The sequence below is a fragment of the Tachyglossus aculeatus genome, unplaced genomic scaffold (assembly GCF_015852505.1).
Source record: "Tachyglossus aculeatus isolate mTacAcu1 unplaced genomic scaffold, mTacAcu1.pri scaffold_143_arrow_ctg1, whole genome shotgun sequence".
Classification (NCBI taxonomy): Eukaryota; Metazoa; Chordata; class Mammalia; order Monotremata; family Tachyglossidae; genus Tachyglossus; species Tachyglossus aculeatus.
This window is the reverse complement of record NW_024044867.1, coordinates 755,377-774,997: the sequence shown is the minus strand read 5'-3', so window position 1 is coordinate 774,997 and position 19,621 is coordinate 755,377. Positions and strand designations below refer to the sequence as shown.

At 45.2% G+C, this 19,621-nt stretch overlaps 1 protein-coding gene and 1 pseudogene across 1 annotated transcript; both read left to right on the top strand.

The window, feature by feature from the left end:
* The first annotated feature begins 338 nt into the window (after positions 1-338).
* LOC119923089 lies at positions 339-1,278 on the top strand (annotated as a pseudogene).
* A 16,274-nt stretch (positions 1,279-17,552) lies between these two features.
* LOC119923092 (vomeronasal type-1 receptor 4-like) lies at positions 17,553-18,482 on the top strand. The gene has a single exon (XM_038742642.1). It carries the CDS (start codon positions 17,553-17,555, stop codon positions 18,480-18,482), a length of 930 nt encoding a protein of 309 aa, XP_038598570.1.
* Positions 18,483-19,621: the final 1,139 nt, after the last annotated feature.

Below are 19,621 nucleotides of genomic sequence, written 5' to 3'. Positions count from 1 at the left end.
GAAGGAATCGTGTCCAATTTCTCTATTGTACTCCCCCTGATGCTTAGTATAGTGCTCTGCACACAGTAGGTATCCATAAATACCATTGATTGATTGATCTTGGGCTCCCAGTCCACTCCTCTTTCCACTAGACCGTTATGCTGCTCAGATGGAATAGGTGAGATTTTTTTAAGGTGCTACAAATTAATTTCAACTTAATGTGGTGCAAATATGTAAATTGTGTCTCAATGAAACACTTCCGTCTCTCGTTTCCTCTGTCTCTTCTTCTCTCTATTTCTCTCTCTATCCAGGTTGCACTGAAGGAGATCCTCTCTAATTCTGACTTAGAATTCATATGAATGGATGCCAGTGATATCTCCTTTGGGACAGCAATTCTGTTACAGATCAGTATTGGGTTCTCAGGAAATGCATTCATTCTCCTATTTTATGCCTGTGTGGTTTCCGCCAGACAGAAGTTCTGCTCCTTAGACTGGATCCTCGCTCACCTGGCCTTGGCCAACACCATAAGACTTCTTGCCAGTGAAATCCCAGAGACCCTGTCAGCTTGGGGATTGAGGAATTTCCTAGACGATGTCGGGTGCAAAATTCTCCTTTACCTTCGAGTGGCCCGCAGCCTGACCATCTGTACCACTTCTTTCCTGAGCATCTTCCAGGCCATCACCATCAGTTCCGACACTTCCCGCTAGGCAGGAATCAAAGACAAGCTGCCCAAGTCCATCCTCCCCTCCTGCCTCTTCCCCTGAATCCTCACTACGCTTATAGATACTAGTACACTGATTTTCGTCACAGGCCCCAGGAACAGCACCAGTGTATGACTCCTATGATCTAAAGTATTGCTCAATAGGTGTTCTTAGTGCAGACGCTAGCCTCATAAATGCAGCTGTGGCCTCCTTCAAGGATATGTTCTTTGTGGGTTTCATGAGTGGGGCCAGTGGCTACATGGTGTTTGTTCTGCACAGACACCACAGGTGGGTCCACCATCTTTATGGATCTGACCACTCCCACAGGGCAATGCCCAAAGTCAGAGCAGCTAAGAGAGCCATTGGTCTGGTAGCACTGTATGTCATCCTCTATGGGAGACAGTCGATCATGCTGAGTGTTTTAATGAACATGAAAGAAAATTCTCCTCTATTAGTGACTATTCATGTAGTTTTGTCCCCGACCTTCTTGGCTATTAGTCCTTTCTTGATCATTCTTAGTGACAGGAGAATGAGAACATTCTGGAAAGGGAAGTTCCCTGTTTCCAACACAGGTCTTTCATTGGAGCACATGAAATAATAGTGGTAATAATAATAATGATATTTATTATACATTTACTCTGTGCCAATCACTTTACTAAGTACTGGAATAGGGACAAGATAATCAGGTCAGTCACCATCCCTGTACCACTTAATGCTCACCATCTTAGTAGGAGAGAGAACAGGCATTGAATCTCCAACTCACAGAATAAGAAGAAACAGGTACAGAGGAAACCATTGACATGCCCAAGGTCACACAGCAGGCAAGTGGTTGCTCTCCTCTGAAGATGCCTTGTGGGCAAGGAAAGTGTTTGCTAGTTCCTTTATTTTGTACTCTCCCAAGCATTTACTTCAGTGTTCCGCATATTGTAAGTGCTCAGTAAAGACCATTGACTGGATCAAAAGCATGAGTCATGAAAACCCTCAGCAGCAGTCAATCAATCAATCAATCATATTTATTGAGCGCTTACTGTGTGCAGAGCACTGTACTAAGCGCTTGGGAAGTACAAGTTGGCAACATATAGAGACAGTCCCTACCCAATAGTGGGCTCACAGTCTAAAAGGGGAGACAGAGAACAAAACCAAACATACAACAAAATAAAATAAATAGAATAGATATGTACAGGTAAAATAAATAATGTCCTATCCTGATTACAATTCAGTAGGTTTCTGAAGCCTATTCCTGGATTTCTCCTCAGACCCCCTCCCCCCAAACTTATCACCCCAAAAAATATTTCCCAGAAGAGGTCTCAGTTCTTTGATCTCAGCTCAGACACACAATTTGAGTTCCTCCATGAGGTAACAAACATTTCTTTCCACAAATATACTCCCAGAGAGGAACTTACCATAGGGTGACTCCAGTCCTCTCCCTTTTTAGCCATTTATCCTGAACATATCAGGCTGAGAACCAAAGCCCTGAAAATCAGCAAGAGCAGCAGGGAGTGACAAAATGGCAGTTTCCTGGGATCACAAGAACAAAGAAAGTCATAGGATATTAAAGTGTTTTTTTCTCCCACCGTAAGTGCTCTGATTCTTACCCCTCTCAAACCCCACAGCACTTATGTACATATTCTTATACCCTGCTGCTTCCCCTATCTGTAATTTATTTTAATCTCTCTCTTCCCTATTAGGTTATAAGCGCCTTGAGTGCAGGAAGCATATCTATTGCATTGTACTCTCCTAAGCCCTTAGTACAGTGCACTGTGCACAGTAAGCTCCACTAAATACCATTGATTGGTTGATTGAAAGTCACTATTTTGATATTAAAGCTGAACAACAAAGATGCTTTGGATTAGAATGAAACATTAGCACGAGACCCCATCAATGTAGTGCAACTTGGTAAGAAGGAATAATTTCAACCAATAATAAAAAGAAAAATCTCTGCAATCTTCAGTGTAGAAGAACAAGGCTAAGCTTAATAATTTTTGTGTGCGTCAAACCTCCCAAGGCAGCAAGGGAGAGAGAATGTCCAGGCAGAGAACAAGTGTCTTGATTCCTTTGCTGCTAAATCAGAGATGGGAAGCCTGACAGTCTTTCAGAATGTTTCTATTGGGGTGAAACCTTTACGCATGGAATTTATATAAGTGCTCTGCACACAGTAAGCACTCAATAAGTACAACAATGAATTGTACAAGTTTTATGTCACTGTATCCCTGGAATTTGTGCATTTTTACCTTTATACTACCAGATAAAACATTTAGGATATCTTCAAATATGCATTTTATATTACTAATCGCAGCGTGGCTCAGTGGAAAGAGCACGGGCTTTGGAGTCAGAGGTCATGGGTTCAAACCCCGGCTCTGCCAATTGTCAGCTGTGTGACTTCGGGGAAGTCACTTAACTTCTCTGTGCCTCAGTTACCTCATCCATAAAATGGGGATTAAGACTGTGAGCCCTCTCTGGGATAACCTGATCACCTTGTAACCTCCCCAACGCTTAGAACAGTGCTTTGCACATAGTAAGCATTTAATAAATGTCATTAAAAATGTATTTTCTGTGTTTCCTCTCACATTTCCTGTACATTTATCTTGACCCTTACCTGATATTCTACTATTATATCATATGTATCAAAAGTTACACGAATAGTGATTCCTAGACATGCCTCCTGGATTTATTTAGAATTGTCAGGACATATGCTCTTGAGAAACAGTATCATCACAGCCTGACTGGACTACTGCATCAGCCTCCAAGCGCTTAGTAGAGTGCTCTGCACACAGCAAGTGCTCAATAAATACGATTGAATGATCTCCATGGCAGAAGAAGTAAGCCTGATACAGTGGGTTAGAGGCTCAGCTGGGAGGAGGTGAAAGTGCTTAGCTGATAGCTTTGTGTAGATGACCCCAGGTCATCTATCAGATTTATTACTCCATTTTACTTGTACATATTTACTATTCTATTTATTTTATTTTGTTAATATGTGTTGTTTTGTTGTCTGTCTACCCCTTCTAGACGGTAAGCCCGCTGTTGGATAGGGACCGTCTCTGTATGTTGCCAACTTGTACTTCCCAAGCGCTTAGTACAGTGTTCTGCACACGGTGAGCACTCAATAAATACGATTGAATGAATGAATGAATCTCTCAGGCTGCCTTTACTCCCTATTTCAGACAAGTTAGCGCTAATCTTATTACTCTGCACCCACTGATATTGGCCCAATTTTCTTGCCACTGAGAACATAGCACATCCTCCCCCAGAAGAATGTTTGTTCTTCTTCCTGCTTCTACTATTGGCAAAATTTTTTGTGCCTCTTCAGGTTAGAGCAAGAGCATAGGTGACTCAGAAGTGAGAGTAAATAGGGTGAGGAAATGAGAGGTTAGTAAGGGAAAGTCCCTTGGAGGAGATTTGATTTTTGTAGGGCTTTAAGAGGATTTTAGTAGGGATTCTTAGTAATAGCTACCTTTCTATTGTTGGAAAGTATCCCTTTCACATAATTTTCTCCTCATAGTCTGAATACAATCAGGATATTCCTCCTCCCTGCCTTTTCTAGCTCAAAATCTATTCCTCACAGACTACTGGATATCACAAAACATCACAATATCTGCAAGATCCACCCCCCAAATTTTTTATTTAATTTTGCTTCTGTGGCACGTACATAATCTCGCTACTTATACCCCAGTTGTGCTCAAGTTGTCATAGCTGAATTAGTTCTTTAGTTGTGCTCAATGTCAACCATCTCCTTCCTGTGGTTATCAGCTCTGCAGCCAGGTAGTACCCCAATACAGTAATTTCATAAGCAAACCCCAGGCAGGGCCTTTAATCCTCTCCAATGAAGAAAAGATCTATGAATGCTGTCCCATCAATTATATAGAAATATGTTTCCATCTTCACCCAGATGATGCTGATACTCATAACTCCCTGCACTGGGTGATCCTCCAACTCCAGGTTCCCTTTGCTATTATGTTCACATCAAAGCTCAAAGTGAAGGCAGATTTTGTGAGATGTAGTTGAGAGGATAGTCATTTCGCTAGGTCTGTCTGATATGTTAATGTCCAGTGCCCACATTAGACCTATCAGTCAATCAATCCATGGTATTGAGTGCTTATTTTGTGCAGATCACTGCACTAAGTGCTTGGGAGACTATAATTGAGTTGGGAGACACGATTCCTGCTCTCAAAGAGTTGACTCACTTGATCTGTTGTGCTCCTCTGTGACATCACTTCACCAAGTAACAAATATTTCTTTGCTTAGATGTCTACACTTTTCTTCATTCCAAGTCCTTTTAACATTGACCAAAGCACACATTTTGGGAAGGGAGGCCAAGTTCTCTTCAGATCTGTTTATTTGTAGTCTGGCAGCTTAGTTTGGGCAGGGAAAGTGTCTGCTAATTCTGTTGTATTGTACTCTCCCAAGTGATTGGTACAGTGCTCTGCACATACTAAGCACTAAGTAAATACAATTGATTGACAGTCACCCAGGGACTTAGAACAGTGCTCTACATATAGTAAACACTCAATGACTAACATTGATTTAAAAAAAAACAATAAAAACTATGCTCCTTGGATCTTCCAACTCTCATGGTCTCCAGAGATTTGTGGCATGGGTGCTGAGTTTCTAATTCAGAGCTAAATATTATTTCTGTTGTACAGGCCAGAGAATGTTTGAGTCCTTTTCCACACATTCTTAATGACACCCAATTCTTAATCATATAACAATTTTCAAACCCTTCGAGTATAAGATTAATACCTTGATTGTCATATGATACCAGGGAACTTGGTACTGAAACTCAAGTTTTTATGCAACAAAGATATGGGGCTCATCCTTGGTCCATGACTGAGAGAGGCAGTAGTTGGCCATCTTTGAGAGGGGCAGAGATGGTGATTGCTTTTGAGAAAGGTGGTGATGGTGATTGTGGTTCCCATCTTTGAGGAGAGCAGAGGCAGTAGCCATGATTGAGAAGGCCTATGTTGGTGGACATCCTTGAGATGGAAAGTGTATGTAGCCTCAGCCATCTCTGAGAAGAGTGAGAGAGGTCACCCCCCACCACAGGACATCCTGAGCCAACCCCTTACCTCTTCCACCCACGGGGAGAAAGAACAAAATGGAAAGAGCCTGGGAAGGTCTGGGGTATTACATGTCACAGGGATCTTATGAGTGGCTGAGACCTTTGCCTCAGACCTGGCACTGTTCTGCCAGAAACAGCAAAGACCAAGCTCCTATGAGGAGGAGTCTGTCCCAGTAGGCTCCTCCCATCAGAGCCAGTACAACGTCTCTCTTGGCTGCATAGGGCTCGGCCACAGCCTGAAACATGATGGGGTTGATGCAGGAACCAGACAACTTCTGTTTTCCCACAGGGATTCTACCTTGCAAAGGATCTCTTGTTGGTGTTGATGATCAGAAAGGGACTCACAGTGGGGAAAAAGAGTGACAGAGTCATGTGGATATTCAACAAGAGGGGAGAATCTATCTTGTTCAGTAAAGCATTCAATGTGATTGTGTTGTTTCCATAAAGGAGGACATATAGAGTCACAAGGGCAATGACTCTCTTAGCTGCGCTCACCTCGGGCATCACTCTGGGAGAGTGGCTGGATCCATGAAGATGGTGGACCAGTCAGTGGTGTCTGCGCAGGACACATACCATATAGCCACTGGCTGCACTCATGAGCTCCACAAAGATCAGGTCCCAGAGAATGAAAACAGTTGAAAGTCCATGGGTGACTCCTGAGGGGAGACTGACTGAGGAACAGTATATTAAATTGAATATATTTCGAGTATTGGTCTTGTTCTTGGGACCGGTTATGTACAGCAGGGAAGGGACATCCAGGCTCAGACTGAGGATCCAGAAGAGGAGACAAGAGGGTGTGATACACATCGGGGCCTTGGCTTTGAGTGTGGCCCAGAAGGAGGTGCCGGGACTGATGGTGATGGCCTGGAAGACACTCAGGAGACAGGTCATGCAGATGGACAGGCCACGGCCCACCCGGGAACAGTAAATGAGGATTTTGCAACCAACGGCGTCCAGGAAGTTTTTTATTCTCCAAGCTTCCATGGCCTCTGGGATACCCTTGCTAAGAAGGACCAAGGTGTTGGCCAAAGACAGATGGGTGAGGATCTGCTCAATGGGCCTCAGGCTGGAGCTGACAGAGAGTAAGAGGAGGCTTACATTCCCCAAGACCCCTAGGAATACTTGCAGTGGAAACAGGATGGCAAAGGAGATCTCCACCAGATTCATTCTCATCAGTTCTCAGTGAGACCTGCTACTGTTGGTGGAGAAATAATAGTAATAACTGTGATATTTGCTAAGTGCTTACTGTGTCCCAGGCATAGTATGTTCCAGACACTGGGATAAATACAAGGTGATTAGGTTGGACACAGTGCCTGTCCCACATGGGGCTCACGTCTTAATCCTCATTTTACAGCTGAGGTAACTGAGGCACATAGTAGTTAACTGACTTGTCAATGGTCACACAGTGGACAAGCAGCAGATTTTCTACTACGACCCAGGACATTCATTTCACTCCTCTATTGCCAATGTACTCACTGAACCTCATTCTAGTATATCTTACCCCTCGTGACGTCCTACCTCTGGCCTGGAATTTCCTCCCCCTTCATATCTGACAGGCCATTACTTTCCCCACATTCAAGGCCTTATGAAAATTGCATCTCCTTCAGAATCTTTCCCCAAATAAGCCCTCATTTGCTACACTCCCTCTCCCTTCCTTATCACCCTCGCACTTGGACTTATACCCTTTATTCACCCCACCCTCAGCCACAATGATGCACATATGCATAATTAATTTTTTTATATTAATGTCTTTTCCCCTTCTAGACGGGAAAGTCTCTGTGGGCAGAGAACACATCTACCAACTCTGTTATATGGTATTTGTCTAAGAGCTTAGTACAGTGCTCTGCACCCAGTAAGGGCTCAATAAATATGACTGATTGATTAATTGATTCAACTCAGCCCCCAGAAATTACATGGCCTAGTGGAAAGAGTTTGGGAGCCAGAGGATCTGTGTTCCAATCCCAGCTCCTCCACTTGTCTGCCATGTGACCTTGGGCTAGTTACTTCTTTGTACGTCAGTTTCCTAATCTGTTAAATGGGGATTAAATTGAATCCCCTCCTATTTAGGCTGCAGTCCCCATATGTGACAGGGACTCTGTCCAACCCAACTATCTTTCAACCACCCAGACATAGTACAACACTTAATCACTTAACAAATGGCATAATTATTGATTGCCATTTGTATTATCTCCTCTGAACTGTCTGAAACTCTGCATCCAGTGAGAGGTGGCTCTGAGTTACTCACCCACGGTTATTGCTCATCTCGGTGGGAACAGGGCTATGGCAACCACCGTCAGATGGGGCAGGACTGGGACAGGATGGATGAGTTGAGGCAGCTGCTGTTGGATATAGCTGGACTGGAGTAGGTTGGCGCAGAACTGTGGAAGCTGCTTCGGGATGGAACTGGGCTGGGGAAGCCACCATCGGATAGAGTCGAGCTAGGGCAGTCACCGTTGGATGAAGCAGGGCTGGGGCAGGATGAAATGGAGCTGAGACAGCCACCGTCGGATCGAGTGGGTTTGGGGAAGCTGCTCTTGGATTGAGTGGGGCCGGGACAGCATTTATCAGGCACGAGTCTCATTTCTGCCTTCCCTCAGGGGTTATTTATGGGTTCACGGATGAGAGCATCACTGAGCACTGGTTTGCTGTGACATAACGAGGGGGAAATCTCTCTGGAAATAATAATAATAACAATTATTATTATTATGGCACTTGCACTCACTGTTCCAAGCACTGGAATAGATACAAGTTGATCAGGGTTGCACACAGTCCCAGGAAAAGTGACCAAAATGTGCAACAGACAGAATTAGCGCCTGAGCTCTTGGGTCCTTATAACGGGAGAGCCAATGGTTTGCAGCGTGTTTTCTCAAGATCAATCAATCACACAGATCAATCATATTTATGTGAACAACACATACTAAAGACTTGGGAAAGTACGATACAATGCAGTTAGTAGATACATTTCCTGCCCACAAGGAACTTACAGTATACAAACAAGATGTGTTCCTTATTATTGTTATTAATCATGATTATTATTATATTATGCTCTATGTAGCAAGAACTGTTCTAAGGGCAAGTGTAGATAAAAATTAATCAGGTCAGACACATTCGCTGTCCCACATGGAGCTCACAGTCTAAGTAGGAAGGTGAATATTCATTGAATCCCAATTTTACAGGTGAGGGAACTGACACACAGAGAATAAAGTGACATCCCCAAGGTCACACAGCAGACAAATAGCAGAACCGGAATTAGAACACAGGTCCCTTGACTCCCGGGCCTATGTTCTTTCCACTAGGCCATGCTGTTCCACAGTTCTCCAGCTGTGTGATTTTGGGCAAGTCACTTAACTTCTCTGTGCCTCATCTGTAAAATGGGGATTAAGACTGTGACTGTGGGACAACCCGATCACCTTGTAGCCTCCCCAGCGCTTAGAACAGTGCTTTGCATATAGTAAGCACTTAATAAATGCAATTATTATTATTATTTTTATTCTCAGGCTCTGCTTTGACAAATAGGGGATAGGTTCAATCAATCAATCATTTTTATTGAGCGCTTACTGTGTGCAGAGCACCGTACTAAGCTCTTGGGAAGTACAAGTTGGCAACATATAGAGACAGTCCCTACCCAACAGTGGGCTCACGGCCTAGAAGGGGGAGACAGAGAACAAAACCAAACATATTAACAAAATAAAATAAATAGAATAGATATGTACAAGTAAAATAAATAGAGTAATAAATATGTACAAACATATATACATATATGCAGGTGCTGCGGGGAAGGGAAGGAGGTAAGACGGGGGGATGGAGAGGGGGACGAGGGGGAGAGGAAGGAGTGGGCTCAGTCTGGGAAGGCCTCCTTCAGGGCAAGCCACCCTTGGTCATGTTACAAAACTACAGCCAATGCAGAGAGTTGATGATGATGATGATGATGGCATTTATTAAGCGCTTACTATGTGCAAAGCACTGCTCTAAGCACTGGGGAGGTTACAAGGTGTTCAGGTTGTCCCACATGGGGCTCACAATCTTAATCCCCATTTTACAGATGAGGCAACTGAGGCCCAGAGAAGTGAAGTGACTTGCCCAAGGTCACACAGCTGACAATTGCTGGAGCTGGGATTTGAACCCATGACCTCTGACGCCAAAGCCCGGGCTCTTTCCCCAGAGTTGAGGGAGGAGCCACTTGCTGTAATAACTGTATGAGGATACTCACTGTTTTAGGGTCTGCCTTGTAAACTAGGTTTCCCAATGGGGAATCTGGGCCAGGAGACATGACAAAGGGCTTTCCCAGGTGTGTGGAGGACATTGTCACCCCTACTGACATCCAAAGCACCAGACACGCACACCAGCTGGGTGGTGGGTTTGGAGCTAGGCCCTGCAGCCTGGAAGAAGCCCCTCTGGTCATAGTGAAACAGCAGCTCCTGCCAGAACTGGATCGGTGAAAATCCGGGTGATGTGTAGGTGCCAGCCTGAGCTCTATCTTGCCTGCCAGGGCAACAACCTGGCTGTGTTCCAAGCCAGAACAGAAACAGACACACTCGGCACTCTGGTGATCTTGAGCCATTTGATGCCATCCAGGCCTGGTTGTGTTCCAAGCCAGAACAGAAGCAGACACACTTGGTACTCTGGTGATCTTGAGCCATCTGATGGCCTGTCCTGGACCAGAGGCTCCCCAAAGCCTCACTGAGACTCCTCCACTCCCAACTCTGGGCTGCCCTGGAGCAGTGACTTGGGACGTGGAGGATGGGAAGGGTGAACGAAGGTGGTGGTTGAGGGGCCTGATCCAGGATCATTTTTCTACAAAAATGTTCAGGACGTATCACCCCCACTCCTCAAAAAACTCCAGTGGTTGCCCATCCACCTCCATAGCAAACAAAAACTCATCACAGCGTGGCTCAGTGGAAAGAGCCCGGGCTTTGGAGTCAGAGGTCATGGGTTCAGATCCCATCTCCAGCAACTGTCAGCTGTGTGATTTTGGGCAAGTCACTTAACTTCTCTGTGCCTCAGTTACCTCATCTGTAAAATGGGGATGAAGACTGTGAGCCCCCTGTGGGACAATCTTATCACCTTGTAACCTCCCCAGTGCTTAGAACAGTGTTTTGCACATAGTAAGTGCTTAATAAATGCCATCATTATTTATTATTTTATTATTTAAGGCACTCCACCACCTTTCCCCCTCCTACCTCACCTCGCTACTCTTCTTCTACAACCCAGCCTGAACACTTCGCTCCTCTAGTGCTAACCTTCTCATTGTGCCTCTGTCTTGCCTGTCTCGCAGCCGACCCCCTGCCCGCTTCCTGCCTCTGGCCTGGAACTCCCTCCCTCCTCAAATCCAACAGGCAATTACTCTCCCCCCTGCGTTCAAAGCCTTATTGAATCACATCTCTTCCAAGAAGCTTTCTCAGACTAAGGCCCCCTTTCATCTTCTCCCACTCCCTTCTGAATCACCCTGACTTTCTCTTTTTGTTCTTCCCCCCTCCCAGCCCCACTGCACTTATGTACATATCTGTAATTTATTTATTTGTATTGATGTCTGTCTCCACCGGGCACCTCCCCAGACTGTAAGCGTGTTGTGGGCAGGGAATGAGGCTATGCATTGTTATATCATACTTTCCCAAGCGCCTAGTACAGTGCTCTGCACACAGTAAGTGCTTAATAAATGCAATTGAATTAATGAATGAATGAGGGAGCTTTTGGGACGGGCTTGTCTGTGCTTTGGCAGCACTGAAAGGCAGAATGTTGGGGTGGTGATGGAAAGTGGAGGGATCAAACAATCAGTCTATCAATCAATCAGTGATATTTATTGAGTGCTTACTGTGTGCTGAATACTGTACTAAGTGCTTGGGCAAGGACAATACAGTGGAGTTGGTAGACATTCCCTACTCAAAAGGAGGACATAATAATAATAATAACGATGATGATGGCATTTATTAAGCGCTTACTATGTGCAAAGCACTGTTCTAAGTGCTGGAGAGGTTATAAGGTGATCAGGTTGTCCCACGGGGGGCTCACAGTCTTAATACCTATTTTCCAGACGAGGGAACTGAGGCCCAGAGAAGTTAAGTGACTTGCCCAAAGTCCCACAGCTGACAATTGGCGGAGCTGGGACTTGAACCCATGACCTCTGACTCCAAAGCCCATGTTCTTTCCACTGAGCCATGCTGCTTCTCATATTTCCTGCCCACTTAACTTCTCTAGGTCTCAGGTATCTCTTCTGTAAAATGGGGATTGAGTGAGCCCCATGTGGTACATGGAGTGAGTTCAACCTGATTAATTTGTATCCACTGCAGTGCTTAGGATAGTGCTTGGCACATAGTAAGCACTTAAAAAGTACCATAATTATCATTTTTATTACAAAGGAGCTTACAATCTAGAGGTTTATGTCTGGATGTCCCTTTCTGTGCTGCTCCCTGGACCCCTCTCTCTCCCCATTGGCCAAATGATTGTAAGCTCCTTCTGGGCAGGCATTGTATCTACCAGCTCTGTCACTCTGTACTCTCCCAAGTGCTTAGAACAGTGCTGTACACACCAAATAGGTGTTCCAGCTGGATCAGCCTTCAATAGTCACCAGATCCACCAGATCTAGTGCTCCGCTACCTGTCTGCTGTGTGACCTTGGGCAAGCCACTTAACTTCTTTGTGCCTCAGTTACCTCATCTGTAAAATGGGGATTAAGACTGTGAGCCCCACATGGGACAACCTGATTAACTTGTATCTACCCCAGCGCTTAGAACAGTGCTTGGCACACAATAAGCACTTAAAAAAAATACCATTATTTCCATTCTCTGCCCTCCCTGGCATCCTGGAGCCCATTGCAGACTCTGACCACATTCCCATCTGGCAGGCAACACTGGCAACTCATTCCCACCGGTTTCCAAGAATTCCACCTACCCAGCCCTCAACCCGGTTCTGCAAGATCATGTCGCTGGCCTTGAGTGGGGTAAAGCTGCCATGGGTGGGACTGGGGGAGGGGGGCAGGGAGGGGGATGTATGGGTGTTTCCTGTCCCTTTGTCCCATGGGCTCTTCAAGCATCGATAGGACACCCTACCCCCAAAATACTCCTTGGAGCATTTTCATCTGATCACTGAGAGCTGCAGAGTGACAACCTGCAGCTGAAACCTGAAACCTGGAGAAGCATCGTGGTGTAGTGGATAGACAATGGTGGAACTGGGTTTAGACTCCAAGTCTGTCCTCTTTCCATTAGCCCGTGCTGCTTCTCTGGGAAAGCTAGAGTAGGTACTTTCCTCATCATTTCCCTTCTTTCCCAATATAGCTTAGTGGAAAAGTCACAGCATTGGAGGTCAGGAATATTTGTCCTACTGCATCACTTTGGACAAGCCACCTAACCTCTCTGGGTCTTAGTTTCCTCCAAATTTTAATGGTATTTGTTAAGCACTTACTATGTGCCAGATACTTTTCTATGCACACGGGTAGATGCAAGCTAATCTGGTTGGACGCAGTCCATATTCGATGTGGGGCTCCCAGTCTTAATCCCCATTTAACAGATGAGATAACTGAGGTACAGAGAAGTGAAGTGACTTGCCCAAGGTCACACAGCAGACAAGTGGCAGAGCCAGGATTAGAACACAGGTCCTTCTGACTCCCACGCCTGTGCTTTTTCCATTAGGTTATGCTGCTTTTGAAGCAGGAAGGGATTCACATTCCTGCCATGGTCAGTGATCACTCCTCAATGAGGCCGCCAGCTCGTGGGCAGGCTGTGGGAAGGACAGGTTTCTGTAGGGAGTCAGTACAAGCCAACAGTATAATCTCCCTCTACCCTATTAATCACCTCCTTGCCGACCAGTTAGGGAGACTAGACCAACAGAGAAGGAGGAGGCTGACCTGGGGCTGTGGCAGCAGAAATTCTGTTGGTAAACATGATTCTGGCCATTCTGGCCATCCTGCAGGGATCATTCACACATTAGAGATGCAGTCTTGAATCCTGTTAAAATTGAGCTGCGACTATAGCAGAAGGCTGTGGGAAACAACGTGGCCTAGTGGAAAGAGCACAGGCCTAGGAGTAAGAAGACCTGAGTCCTCATCTGGGCTCCACCACTTGACTCCTGTGTGACCTCAGAGAAGTCATTTAACTTTTCTGTGCTTCGGTTTCCTGAACAGTTTCCTTCCTTTTTAGACTCTGAGTCCTCTGTGGGACAGGGACTATGTCTGACCTGATTAACTTGTATCTCCCCCAGCACTTAGAACAATGTCCATTACTTAGTAAGTGCTGAACAAATAGTATAAAAACAATAAAAAAGGAACAGGTTTTGTCAAACATGATTTTGACCACGCTAAAGGGGTCAGTCACGCATTTGAGATGCAGGCTTGAATCCTGCTAGAGCTGAGCTGGGACTTTCCTGAGATCTGCACAGTGCAAGCCAATTTGTTATATATGTTAACAAATTTGTTAACATATTTGTTAACAAGCCAATTTGTTATATGTACATGTTGTTAATTTGTATATATTTATATATACATATATATTTATATTTATTTATATATTTATATATATGTTGCCAATTTGTACTTCCCAAGCGCTTAGTACAGTGCTCTGCACACAGTAAGCGCTCAGTAAGCGCTCAATAAATACGATTGATTATGATGATGATGATGATGCAAGCGCTTAGTACAGTGCTCTGCACATAATAAGCACTCAATAAATACGATTGAATGAATTGAATGAATCTGCAGGCTGGCCCTGTGATGTTGCCATGCCTTGCCAGTGTCATCTCTGATGGGTCTTTGATGAGTGGATAATTGCAGGGAGAACTCTGGAATTAATCTTGTCCCAGGCTTCAGTGCCATTAGGGAGGGGAGGGTGGGCACTTCCAAAGAGATACCAATTGGAGTGTCAGGGTGGATTAATGATGTTTACATACATACCCACACAATCATTCCCAAAGGGGAGAGAGAAATGAAAACTGGCTAATAAATGCTGCTTCAGCTTAGATCTATCAGGGTTTGCCTGCGAGCTGTCTTCTAGAGCCAGCACGAGTGATGGAGAAGAGTGAATAGGATAAAACCATCTCTCCAATACTGTGTTTTCAAGGCTTTCAATAGCAAATCTGTAGCTTCCCACTGGAGCCACGGTTGGTCACCCTCTGGGAGCCTTCTCCCAGGGCTCCTCGAACCTTTGGACAAGTGACTTTATGGCATTAGAGGTTTCAGAAAAGAATCCACTTTAGTCTTGATATGTAAAAGGCAAAGTGTCGCCTTACAGGTGACCACTGGTATTTCAGAAAGGCTTCCAGGTGCCTTCTAGGTGGCGACTGGCAGGGAGGATTGGGGCAGAGAGAGCGGTGCCCACAGAGCATACATCTTCTTGAGCCTTCACTTCTGCTCTCCATTTCAGGCCTGGTGGAGGTGGAGGCAGCCTGGAGCAGTCTAATAAAGGTAAGTGACATAAGGGAGAGGGAGGGAGAAGTTGGGAGGGAGATGTGGAGAGGAGATAGGTTTGACACAACACCAGATGATTTAATCTGCTTAGCACCATGTCCCAGTGTGCGTAACTTTCAGGTCTCAGATCTGGGCTCTTTTTTAGTGGATTTAAAGGGCTAGAAATCATGTCATGCAATGCACTGTATACCAAGCTTAGCTAGGGACAGTCCAATAGAAGCACGTGACAAGTTCCCTGTCCACAGTGACTTTGTACTTTAATGTGGGAAACACACATAAAAATATGGACAAATAGAATGATCAGGAAGCAGCGTGGCCTAGTGGAAAGAGCCCAGGCTTGGGAGTCAGAAGACCTGGGTTTTCATCCCAGCTCTGTCAATTGCTAGCTGTGTGACTTTGGACAAGTCACTTAACTTCTTTGTGCCTAGGTTTTCTCAACTGCATAATACCTATTCTCCCTTCCACTTAAGACTGTGAAACCCATGAGGGACAAGGACTGTCTCTGGCTTAATTAACTTGTACCTACCCAAGTGCTTAGAACAGTTTTTGACACGTAGTAAGCCCTTAACAAGTACCATAAAACAAACAATAATTTAATGTATCATTACATAGATAATATATAATATATATAGCATGTATATGGTATATGATCATACATACATGCTAATGGTATACTTAAGTGCTAGTGGTGGATTTCGGGTGGTTACGATTCCTTATCCCACCCTAAAAGCCTTATTAAAATCACATCTCCTTCAAGAGGCCTTCGCCAATTAAGCCCTCTCTTCCCCTATTCTCTCTCCCTTCTGCATCATCTATGCACTTGGATCTATAACCTGTGAAAACTTGGCATTCATCCCATCCTCAGCCCCATAGCACCTAAGTACATATCCATAAGTTATTTATATTCATGTCTGTCTCCACCTCTAGGCTGTAAGCTCACTGTGGTCAGGGAATGTGACTCCAAAATTTGTTGTATTGAACTCTTGCAAGACCTTACTACAGTGCTCAGCACACAGTAAGTGCTCCAGAAATATGATTGATTGAATACAATTTATTGAGTATCAACAGTGTCCTAAGCTCTGGGAAAAGGTACACAGATGACAATTAGACATGGAGAGTGGTAGTCTCTCCGAGAGGATGGAGAAAGGAGTTCCAGGGCAGGGGCAGTGGAAATTGCCTGATGACAAGAGGGGATGTGGAACTGTAGTTTGGATGAGAGATCTGGGCTGGAAAGGAAGATTTCGGGATCATCCACAAAGAGGTGTTAGCCCAGTTCCCCACATACCTGCTGTGTGACCTTGGGCAAGTCACTTAACTTCTCTGTGCCTCAGTTTCCTCAACAGTAAAATGAGGATTCAATGCCTGTTCTTCCTCCTACTTAGATTACGATCCCCATGTGGGAAAGGGACTGTGTCTGGCCAGATAATAATAATAATAAATAATAATGGCATTTATTAAGTGCTTACTATGTGCAAAACACTGTTCTAAGCTCTGGGGAGATTACAAGGTGATCAGGTTGTCCCGCGGAGGGCTCACAGTCTTAATCCCCATTTTACAGATGAGGTAACTGAGGCACAGAGAAGTGAAGCGACTTGCCCAAAGTCACACAGCTGACAATTGACGGAGCCGGGATTCCAACCCATGACCTCTGACTCCAAAGCCCGTGCTCTTTCCACTGAGCCACGCTGCTTCTACTTTGTGTTTACACAAAGATTACTTTGGGTCTACCCCAGTGCTTGACGCATGGTAAGTGCTTAACCAATCAATATCAGTACCAATTCTTGTTCTCCCTTTTACTTGGACTGTGAACCCCATGTGGGGTAAGGACTGTTTCTGACCTGAATGATTTGTTTCTATTCCAGCACTTAGAACTGTTCTGGACAAATAGCATTCAAAAAATACCATAATCATCAACTGAAGGTCCAGCTATTGGCTAGAGGGATTGAGCATGCTCAGGGGGCTGTGGTTTACAGTGCTTAGAACAGTGCTTTGCACATAGTAAGCGCTTAATAAATGCCATTATTATTATTATTATTATTGTTATTGATACAGCATGGCATGAAGCAGCATGGTTTAGTGGATAGAGCACAGGCCTAAGAGGCAGAAGGCCATGGGTTCTAATCCTGCTCCACAGCACTTATGTAAATATCTGTAATTTATTTATTTATATTAATATCTGTATCCATCTCGAGGCTTGTAAGTTTGTTGTGGGCAGGGAATGTATCTACCAACTCCGTTATGCTGTACTCTCCCAAGCACTTAGTACAGTGGTCTGCGTACGGTAAGCACTCAATACACATGATTGATTGTTTGATTAAATGAGATTGAACCACTGGAGCAGATTTCCATTTCCCTTCCTCTCTCCTTCATCGCAGGTTTCTTTGAAGGAGACTTCCTCCGGTTTTGATGAAAAACTAAAGGGAATGGATGGTACTGCCATCTCCTTTGGGGTTGTGATGCTATTACAGATCACCATTGGGATCCTAGTGAATGTGATTCTCCTCCTATTTTATATCCGCACAGTGTCCAAAAGCCCCATGATCCGCTCCTTGGATTTGATTTTCAGTCACCTGACTTTGGCCAACACCATAATTCTCCTTTCCATTGGAATCCCAGAGACCATGTCAGCCTGGGGACAGAGAAAGTTCCTAGATGACGTTGCATGTAAAATCCTTATGTATCTTTACCGAGCGACCCGAGGTTTCGCCATCTGCACCACCTGCCTCCTAAGCGTGTTCCAGGCCATCACCATCAGCTCTGGCACCTCCCGCTGGGTACGAATTAAAGCCAAATTACCTAGGTGCATCATCCCCTCCTGCCTCCTGTCCTGGATTCTCAGTCTGCTAATAGACTTGAGTACACTAATACACATGAAAGGCCCCCAGAACAGTAGCCTTGTCCAAATCATGCTAGACCTCAAATATTGCACAAAAGTAGGTGTCAGTGCAGAATCCGCTCTGGTAATCACGGTCGTGCTCTCCCTGAGGGATCTGTTCTTCGTACTGCTCATGAGTGTGGCCAGTGGCTACGTGTTGTTTATCCTGTACAGGCACCACCAACTAGTCCTGCATCTCCACGGACCCGGCCGCTCCCCTGGGGAGATGCCCGAGGTCAGAGCGGCCAAGAGGGTCATAACCCTCGTCGCACTCTACGTCCTCTTTTATGTGCGACAGTCAGTCATGCTGAGTGTTATATTCAGCGTGAAGGAAAAGTTGTCTCTGCTGGTGAATTGCCAAATGATATTAGGATTCGCTTTTCCAGTCATTTGTCCATTTTTGATCATTCACGGTGATAGGAGAATAAAGGCATTCTGGAAAAAGGAACCACCTGCTTCCGATGAAGATTTTCCATAGATTCCTAGGGAAGCTGCCTGCCCTCCCTTTGAGTTCCACACAGACAAAGAGACCAGTATCTCGATCCAGTTCATGACATGCCAAGGTTGTGGGGGCTTTTTACCCGGGCCCAGCTCTAGACAATTAAGCATACTGAGGCATGGAAGAACATCTGGAAATAAAAGGCAGCGAAGGAGAGACAGCAGAATAATACCAAATTCAGAGAAACATGGATTTCAGAGCAAGAGGTCTTTAGGAAGGGGGAGTCATCACGGAAGAGCTGCTGGATCGTGTTGGGTCTCTTGAAAGACGGGGAGAAAGGAGCCGATGTCAGTAACACCCCAAACAAGTCTCCAATGAGCCAAGAGGAAGCTGCCACCTGTGCACAGGCCACTCGGTTCACTGTGATCTCATAGTGGAGGGGACAGCAGTTGGCGGCATAGAGGTCATAAGAGGTCACCATGAGGACGAACATCCCTGGAGCAGAAAACAAAATCACCCAAAAGACTTGAGAGACACCTCCTAGCAGAGATATTGAGTGGATATTTGAGGCAGTTGAGGATGGATTTGGGGACGGTGACAGGAATGAAGCAGAGGTCAAGGACGGACAGGAGTCTGAAGAAGTAGCACATGGGGTGTGGAGGTTCTGGTAGAGGTTGGTGACAGTGAAAATGAGGAGATTCCACATCATGGCCGCAGATAGAGAGCGCTGCAGCTCCTGGACATCGGAGCACCACAGGTGGAAGAATCACATCATCGTGGTGACTTCGGTCCCGGCATGAAACTGGTCCTGAAATGAGGACAGTGACAGATGCAGAAAACAGTTTTTGATCATGGAGAAATGGCTTTCATTCCTAAACCTTCTCCAGAGTGGCCTTCATGACCCTATTCCTCAGTCTGTATATGATGGGGATCAGCGTGTAGAAGTGTACCTCATGGTCCAGCATTGAGGAGGAGTCTCAGGGGGGCTTATCTTAAGCAATGGCAATGGTGGCCGTAGAGAGGAAAACCGTGATGAGAGTGAGGTGGGACAGGCAGGTGGACAAGGCTTTGGTCCAGCCCTCGCTGAATGGCATTTTCAGAGCAGCAGAGAAGATGTGGACATAGGAGATGATGATGGAAAGGAAAGACGTTAAAGTGAATCCAATCCCAAAGGCCAT

Excerpts from the sequence above, each read along its gene's own strand:
- LOC119923092 (XM_038742642.1), top strand. The coding sequence starts at position 17,553 with ATGGATGGTACTGCCATCTCCTTTGGGGTTGTGATGCTATTACAGATC.